Source organism: Benincasa hispida, chromosome 5 (genome assembly GCF_027475165.1).
Source record: "Benincasa hispida cultivar pf3 chromosome 5, pf3_genome.v1.1, whole genome shotgun sequence".
Lineage (NCBI taxonomy): Eukaryota > Viridiplantae > Streptophyta > Magnoliopsida > Cucurbitales > Cucurbitaceae > Benincasa > Benincasa hispida.
Genome location: NC_143482.1, coordinates 44,986,823 through 44,996,788, shown reverse-complemented (window position 1 = coordinate 44,996,788; position 9,966 = coordinate 44,986,823). Strand labels below are relative to the sequence as shown.

Here is a 9,966-nt window from a genome sequence, read left to right as displayed (position 1 = left end):
TATGAAATTTTTTATCTTATCGTAGTATTAAAAAAATTTCAATGGTTTGGACCATGAAAATGAGTTAGTCTCATAATTTTTGTAAATAGTAAGTTTTATTTTCCCATAAATTTTATTTTGAGAAACTACTAATAAATTAGTAATCTATTTATTGAAGAGTTTGTTAATTCATACATTATAATTAATTAGATAAATTTTATAAAATTAATACCTAAAAATACAAAAAAAAAAATCATTTATTATTATATGATAAAACTTTGATAAATGAAACAATTTTATTATATTTTGTTTTTAGGTGTATAGAAAAAAAATTTGAAACAAAGAAGAAGAAAAAGATAATGAAAGATATGACATCACATGCATATTTAAATCTCAAAAAGGCAAACCAAACATTTGGTGGATCACATAACCATATAAGAAAAGTCCCATCAGAACCAGTTGAAAATTGAATCTAAAATGCCAACAATTTCAACTCTTCAATTAAAGCATCCAAATTTGAATATGAAGATCCGTCTTTCCCAACTGCCCTCTTCGCCTTCTTTGCAAGTTCTGTTGCTCTGTTTCTCATCTCTTCTCCTTCTTCTTCCTCCATTATTCTCCTAATCGCTTTCTCCACAGCTTCACTTCCGATGAGATCTCCCACACCAGGCTCCCATTTCTGAACCCCGACTCCAACTCCGGTTTTCAGCACCTCCGTCACCAGTTTCTCGTTGTAAAACTGCTCCGCCCCCACCGGCCACGTCACCATCGGAACCCCGGCTGCCACTCCTTCCAGCGTCGAATTCCACCCGCAGTGTGTCACAAAACCGCCCACCGAAGGATGATCCAATATCAAAACCTGCGGTGCCCATCCTCTAATGATCAGCCCTGTTCCTTCCATCCTCTGTTCGTACCCTTCTGATAGCCAATCTTTTTCATCTTCCTCTTCTTCCCCTTTCCCTTTTCTGACAACCCAGATGAAATTTTTCCCGGAAGCTTCCAGCCCAGTTGCAATCTCCTTCAACTGAGCAGAGTTGAACTTGGCCAAACTTCCAAAACAGACATACACTACCGAATTGGGTTTCTGGGAATCGAGCCATTTCAAGCACTCATGTTCATCAATGGCGGATTCTCTTCCTCTCTGCTTAGTTTCTTGAGTATCATTGTTGCATAATGAAAGTGGACCAATTGGCCACGCCTTTCTTCCCAAGACATCTCTATAACAATCTACATACTCTGCTTCCAGCTCGTAAAAACTGTTCACAACAACTCCGTAGCAGTGCGATTCCGACTCTTTAACTTTGGTGAAAAGTTTGGTGAACTCGGTCTCGACATTCTCCCGAACGAATACGGGGAGTTTCATTTTGGTTAGCTTAATATCTCCGGGGAGATAAGGAATGGGAAAAGGCTCTGTATCTGAAGAAACATTCTTGTACGGCTCGTGAAGTCTCATGAACTCGGAAGCACATAGAGAGAAACAACTTGTGCCATGGAAAATGAGTCTGGGAATCCCAATTCTGTCGGCAACATCGTTGGTCCAAGGGAAGAACATATCGGAGACGAGGCAATCGGGGCGATTCTTCTGAAGAGCCTCCTCAAAAGGGGCTTGAAGCAAGCTCACTGCTTGGAAGAATTTTGGGAGTAAATCCATGGATGGAATGGAGTCGACATTTTCACAAGAATCTGGTAGGCCCGCTTCCGCAGAAGGGAATTTGAGGATGAGAAGCTGGATCAGTGAATTGGAATTGTGAAGTGATTTGGAGATGGAGATGGAATTGAGAGGGGTAGTGACGATGGTGATCTTGATGCCGCGAGAAGCAAAGAGTTTGGCCATGTCGACGATGGGAATCATGTGGCCCTGAGCCATGAATGGGAACATGAAGATATGGAACTGTCGGCCTTCGCGGCCCATGGTGGATGAATTATTGATATATGAAAGAAACGAGTTGCAGATACAGAGAAGATGGAAGATTTTGTTGGAGAAAATGAAGATATGAAGAAGAAAGTGGGGATTTGGGAGAATTTATAAGAATGGAATTCTTCAATGTCTTAGTTTTTATGAAAAAAAAATTATGTACAAAGGTTGTCCTTTTGTTAGATAATTCAATTTTCTTACGCACCATTTCTGAAGCATTAGTTTTTGTCTCTCGTGGTCACGGCAAATTGCCTTTTTTTATTATATATATAAAATTACATTTCTTTCTTTCTTAATTTATTTTTAAAGAAAATATTTTATTAATCTTATCACACATCAAACTAATAATCTTGAATTAATACACCCTTTTTTCTTAACAAATTAGAAAAAAGAAATATATCACTATCATTAAACATAATCTATGGAATTTTTACGTATCATTATTGGATTATTTAATAAATACCTAATCCAAATATTTTGATAATGCATTGATGCATAAAGAGTAGTTAAATGTAAAGAGATAATACGTTGAATGTTGGTCAAAATCAACATTAATCTATTAATTTAAAGAAAATTAGTTAAAGTGTACATAGTTCAACATTAATTGATATACATTCATCCTTTCTTTGAAGTCAAATGTTTAAATACTCATAATTTCAATTGTGCTAAATAAATTAAGAAAAATAAAGTAAAATATGGGTAAAATATCGTGATTTAACAACTACTTAAAAAGTGAATAGATGGAAATTTAGAACAAAAGATGTATTGTCTATTAGAAAATTTTCTTAGTTTAAAATATTGATCAATGACTGATATTTTAATTTGGTAATACTAGTTTGAAAGTTTTCAGGAAAATAAAAGCTTTGTTGATCAATCGAAGATTTTGGTACGAAAGTTGGGTTTGGTTGAATAATCTTGGTTTTAAAAGCACCGATTGTTTAGTTTTAGTGGGAAGTTTAAGGACCTATTTGGAAGAGAATCTAGATTATGTTCACTCAATTCAACATCGAGAGAAAATTCGAATTATATTTCTCAAAACTATTTTTGGATTTTTTAATCCAAATCGTGTAAGTTCCGAAAACAACATTTTTATGTTGTCGTACAAATTTTGAGTTTTAAATTTTCAAAAGTATAATTATATTAAATAAATTATAAAAATATTTAAAAATACAATATTTCATATTATAAACTCAATTCATTTTTAAAAAAGTATAATATATATTATGTATTATGTAATGTATTATAAATTGTATAATATTACAAAATAATAATTATATAATTTTTTTGATATAAATCAAGTTCATAAATAAATTATTATAGTTTATTATCAACTAAATGTTAGAAGGTAATTACAACTACTTTTACATAATATCAAACATATTTTAAACAATTGTTTAAATTAGAATTCAATTTTTGAATCGCTACCAAACATATATCTAAAAATATGAAATACAACCATGTTTTTTTTTAATCCCTTGTTTTCAAGTTTCTGTTTTCAAATTCTTACCAAATAGGCCCTTAACTTTCTAAAAGTTTGATAGTTGCTTTAAAAGCATTACAAAAATATGTATTTTGTTTAAGATGATTTCAAAAGAAATGATTTTTCAAAGTTTGATCTGAAAATTACTTATCAAGTATTTTTTATGTATTCACTTTTTCACTAAAAGAAATTATAGTACTAAAAAGAAAAAAAGGCTAAGTTGTTTCTATTAATGATTTGAAACCATACCTTAGAAATCTTTCGGAAGAATTTACTTTTCCAAGTTATATTTTACTTTTGTATTTTTTTCTAACATAATTAAATAGATAAGACATCAATTATCATCTCAAGTATCAACCTAAATTTTCATATTTTTGGTTCATTCAATAGATTATCAAATCATACCACCTCATTTAAGGTGTAAGTTTACTTTTTCCTTTTTCTAATGAGATGTCTAAGATTCTAGAACATAGAGTAAACCAAAAGCCTAGAATAATTTAATGAAAATTTAAAGACGTCATAAATTGAAATATTTAAAAATATATAGATTTGTAAAAGAATGAAAAAAAGAGGCATGAATTTGATTGGAGGTTTTGAGTTTGTAGTAGAAGATATGGATTGATGAGTCAAAAGATTGGACGAATTAATAATAAATGAAGCCGTTGGTGGAAAATTTTTGGGTGATAATAGTGTAGCACTTGCGTCACTAAATTCTTATAAAATAAAACTCAATCTCCACCGTACATTATATTTCACAAAGATGATCTGAAAATTTATGTGAGTATTGTAAATGATGCTTATGAGTATGGTAAAACTCATTCTTTTTTATGTGATGTTTATTAATAGTTTATTGATGCTTATGAGTATTGTAAATCACTTAGATGACATTTGATGTAAAGAGTTAGTTGAGTTGAGTTGATTGTCTGTGTTTGTGGTGTAAAGTTTGAGTTGAGTTTGAATGTATGTATTTGAATATTGAGTTGATTTAATTTTAGAAAAAACGTTTGTATTTGTATGTAGAGTTTGAGTGATATCTCGTTCTCTTTAAAGAGATTCAAGCCCTCTACAGTGTGTATTTAAACTTCCAGTGCAACATATATTCTCTAGTCTATCCTCTCCACGATGCAACAACCAATCAAAATATTATGTAGCTCAAAATATTTTACCCTGAAATGCTGAGCTCAAAACTTCACAGCTAAAACACCCTTTTTTTGGCCAATTGCTCTTAAAAGACCTAATAAAGAACGTAAGAGAGAAAGATATGTTAAATATTTATTAGTATGTAATGAGATAATGATAAAAGTCCTTTTATAGTGAGTTAAATCTAATATTTATTATACGTGTTAAATAATATTTAAAACTCAATCTTTTGCACACAAAAAACTCTCTTTTTAACTTGAATAAAACTTCAACTTTAAGTTAGTTGTTTGAATGTTAAAAATGTAACAACAAAAAGTTCTATACTTTAATCTTATGATTAATTCAATTGATTCATAGTGAAATAAAAAAAAAAAGTGTATCACACTTTTCCATTGTTATTGAATTCAAAACATATGACAAATTATATTCATTACGAGAAATGTTAGTCTTTTTTTTAAGCTAACTCAAACACTTTAATTATTGATTCAAACTCTAAATTTTAGAAAATTTAAAATAAACCACAGTATTATTGTCATTTTATTATTTTAACACAACCATAAATGTTAATTTTTTTAACAAAAAAGAAAACAAAAAAAACAAAACCAATCCTTTTTTTTTTTTCATTTGTGAAATATGAATTTTAATTTTTATGATAAATAATTTTTTTCTCTTTAGTGTACAGACATTTGATTCATTACATTTTACACTAATACAATAAGGTGATATCTATATTTATGCAAGAGAAGTGCATGATTTATTATTGAAGTGGTAAAAGAAGATCTAGAAAAAAAAAAAAGAAAAAGAAAAAACGAGTTGAACCAACAAAGGGTATGAACATGGCCTAACAAAAGAAAAAAAACAACAAAAATGCAAAAAACATGAACCCATCTCAATGGAAAACCACAAAAGGAAATAAAAAAGCCAAAAAAACATGAAATAGAATAAAAAAAAATGGAAATATGAGGTCTCAATCGAAACTAAATAATCGAATGAAAAAATAAGATAACATGCAACAGATCTAACATGTATATTCAAATCTACAAAGAAAGATTTAAAATATCAAGGAGTGAAATATTAGAAGGCAGATCCAAAGACACAAAAAGAAACTCCAAAAAATGTAGATCTAAAAGAAAAAAACAAAAGTAGAAGAAGAAAAATATCTGAATATATGAAAATAACCACATATCTAGTAGATAAAAAATAAATAACAAAAAAAAAATATAAACACGGCTCTTGGGAAGCACATGAACAAGAGAGAATAGAAATTTGAATGGATAGAAGGAAAAAGAAAACCTAAAAAACAACCCTGACGAACAAGTGAGAAGAGGGAATTTGAGGTAAAGAAATCATACGGAATGAAGGAGATCAAGATGAACCATAATTCTTCTTACTTCTTTTTTTTTAAAACAATCTAATATTTTTTTATGTGTGATTAAAATAAAATGCATTAAGATGAGTACGTATTGAGATGCATTTTATGTACTCAACTATTTCACTTTTAATGTTCTTAAGAATAGGAAAAAAAATATGTATCCAATTTTCTCATAATGTATAAATGATTTTCTGTGGATAGGAGTATTCGTAGATTGGGTTGGATTGGGTTGAACTACTTTTTAGATCCAATCCAATTGTTCGGATTGTAAATTTCTTCGGCCCAAATAACTCTCATTAAAAAAAATGAACACCCAACTATGAAACATTTGGGTTGGGTTGGTTTGGGTTACTTGGCTCATTTATTTATTTTATAAAGGAAGTAAAATGTTTATACATAAAAATTCAATTTAACTATTTTCATATATGAATTAAGATTAACAACTCAATTTCAATTTATATAATGTATAATCTTTTTTTAAAGTACAAAAAAAATAACCATTTTTAAGAGTTGTTGAAGAATAAATTATCTAAAAAACTTATAAAATTAAAGAAAATTGAAATAAATATAGTATATCTAATTGTACCTAAACAAAATATATATATATATATATATATATATATATATATATATATATTAAGTTAATAATAAATTCGAGTTGGTTTGGTTTATTTTAGGTAACCCATGAACCAACCCAACCCATAAAATTTTCATTTATTTGAACCCAACCTAACCCAAAAGAATGAACTCTTTTGGATTAGGTTGATCTGTTTTTTCGAATCATCGAGTTTTTTTAACATCCCTACCCGTGGATCAAACAAAATAGTTTCTTTTTCTCTCTTATGTTTTCAATATTCATCTTCCTTTTGCATAAATTTAATTATGCTATTAAAATTAATTATAATGTTTAAACTACTTTTTATAATCAACTTGAAAAATTCTTTTGTAGAAATATATTAAAGTAACTTAAACTAGTTACGCAATTCTTATTATAATTTAATTCTAACTAATTGGTTGATAAATATATATATATAGTCAACAAACTCGTATTTATAAAAAGACTAAAAAAATCAAAATTTACCACTAAACTTTTAATTTTACATGTACTACTAACTTTGGAAGTGTTGAAATTTCTATCTTACAATAATTTTTATTTTGAGAAACTATTTATAAATTAGTAATTTTTGTGAATTTAAGAGCACAATGGGAATACGAATATAGAGAAAATATAATATAATAATATTAAATATATATAATAAAATATAAAATAAAATAACTAAAATTATAAAATTGGATAATATGAAAATTAGTAGAAGTGGAATTCTCACCAATGTATGTGTGATTTTAAAATCCACCGAATGCCATTATTTATAAGCAAAGTCGCAAGTAGGATGTGGACTTACATGAACACCAAACATGAATAATTACAAGACATATGGATATATGAAGGGTGATACATGGCTTTAGAACACTAAGCAATGAGTATCTATTTATTATTATAATATTCATAATACTCTCCTTTAGATATTCATATACATATATATGAAATATGCCTCGTTAAAAGAAAAACTCAATGGGAAAAAACCCTAGTGAAGGAAAAAAGAGTACATAGTTCATATAATACATACTCTTAAAAGAATACCATATATTTAATTCCCCTCATGAAAACATCACATAAGATCTCTGAGTCGCTGCATTCTAATGTTGTACATCAATTTTTCAAAACGTGCAATTGGTAATGCATTTGTAAATAAGTATGTCAGGTTATCATTCGAAAAAAATTGTTGTACAATGATGTTGTCATTTTCTTCAAGATCATGAGTGTAGAAAAGCTCCAGTGAAATATGTTTTATTCTATCTCCTTTAATATATTCTCCTTTGTTTGGGCTATGCAAGCTGTGTTGTCTTTGAAGAAAATCACAAACAGTGATCTCCATGAGTAGCGGAAGTGGATCGTTCCAAATTCCATTCAGATTGAACACAACAATTACAGTCTTAAATGGAAATGAATAAATTATGCATAATCAGAAATTACAACATGTTATAAGATGGTACAAGGGATAGATGATGCATACCTTTGAAAAACTATTCTTCAAGAATCCCTTGATCAGTATCCAATGTGTCCAACAGCAACACTCGAACGCAACAACCGGTACATCCAACGAACACGAACAACATGAACAACTGAATGCTCCTCAAACCCAATGGAGTTCAACTCGATTCATGAATGGATGTAGAACACCACCACAAGTGTTACCTTGGTATTCTCGGTGTGAGAATCCAGGAGTTGTGAACTCTGTATGATTTTGGAATGAAGAAGAAAGGAGGTATGCAATCAAGTAAACGATCGAGTAAGTGGGAGATAAGAACACTATCTATGACATAGACGATGTACTCGATCATTTAGGAAATGAAGGCTATCACATAGTCTTTGTTACTCGATCATGTAGCAATGATTGTATAGTCAACTATCGTATAGTCAACTATAAACGATCGTTTAGACTCTCAACGACTGTCGCTTAGTAAAAATTATTTTTACTTAATAGCTTTTTAACATGAAAATTTTCTAAATGGAACAACTACTAAATTTAGAAAACAATTTTTCTTTTATCTCAAGGTTACCATAAAACAACAAATAACCTCCCACTCAAATGGTTATTAGAGAAAAAGAAATAATTATCATATAATTAATATATTATAAATAAATATGATAACCAACTTATCACATTATATTTATAACCTATAATTTAAATATTTCATCATATGAAACATATAAACCATAATTCTTTTTCTATTTTATAGTTTTTAATATAAATCATATTTATATTAATTCCTCCATTTAATGTATCTCATACATCACACCAATTATATCACATATAATTGAATTTTCTCTTGTTAATTTGAACACTTCAAACTAACCCAAAATCTAATTCTGAACTTGAACCCATTGAACTACCAAGGGGACCTCATGGACCTATAGCTTGAAGCTCCAACGGTACGTGAATAACTGACTAAACTCTTTAGTCACGAAATCCATCATCCATTAACTGTTGGTCACTCCACTAAAGACCGACAGCTGCACTTTTCACACTACAGATATATTTCTGTGTCCATATAATCAATCAACAGTGCGATAACCCTTCACAAATCGCTCGTAACCACAGCTAGGCCAATTTACCGTTTTGTCCTGTAGTCACATCTAACTCCTTAAGTACCACTGATTCCTCTAATGAACAATAAGTCATAGTCTTACTATGACTGAGTTCTCTCTTCCAAAGAGAGGGTGTGGCCACTATGTCCAAGACTCGAAATCAGTCCTTAAGGGAGAAATTTATCTACTTACCCCTGGTTCGGGGAAGGAGAGAATTCCATATTGTGTAACTGAGTTTCCAGCTCCCCACTCAGATAAATCCCCAAAAAATTAGGCTTGTTGAGTTGGCAATCTGACCACTCTCACCCATACTAATCAAAGGACCGTCCTCATAGGCAGGAGTTTCCAAAACACTCAGGATTAAGGTCATGTCACCTATGGTTATTTTAGTGAGATGTAAGTCTCAATTATCAACGACGTTATATAAAGAGATGAATCATCTCGTGGTCCGGTCTTATACAAACTCTTTGTATAGGACACTCCCACTCACAGATCTCCACATGAATGATCATGATCAGATCATTTGTAACATTTTACAACACTTATAAATATCTACAAAGCGGATCGTATCCGTAGTGTCACTAGGATAAGGTATCCCTCCTTTATCCTTATACTACAGACCGTTTAATTCATTACTTAAGGCATGATCTACTTGTATGTCTAACATACATGCTTAAGTTTACATGAAATAACCACGGATCTTATTTTATTGGATTTGAGTAAATGCAAAAAAGAATATAACATTTATTTTATTAATAACAATGTGTACAAAATGTTTACAAACTACGAGACTCTGGGAGAATTAGGACACCAATCCCAACAGTCTTCTTATAATATTATTGGAAGATTTTTATTAGAAGATAAGTCACACATTTCATGAATATGTTAAGTCATTTACCTTAACCATACACATTCTCAACTAGCCTCGT

The 9,966-nt window shown here is 29.9% G+C and overlaps 1 protein-coding gene across 1 annotated transcript; it reads right to left on the bottom strand.

Moving 5' to 3' along the window:
- Window positions 1-336: 336 nt before the first annotated feature.
- Window positions 337-2,184, bottom strand: LOC120077901 (scopoletin glucosyltransferase-like). Its single transcript, XM_039032003.2, has one exon. It carries the CDS (start codon window positions 1,889-1,891, stop codon window positions 452-454), a length of 1,440 nt encoding a protein of 479 aa, XP_038887931.2. The 5' UTR covers window positions 1,892-2,184; the 3' UTR covers window positions 337-451.
- Window positions 2,185-9,966: the final 7,782 nt, after the last annotated feature.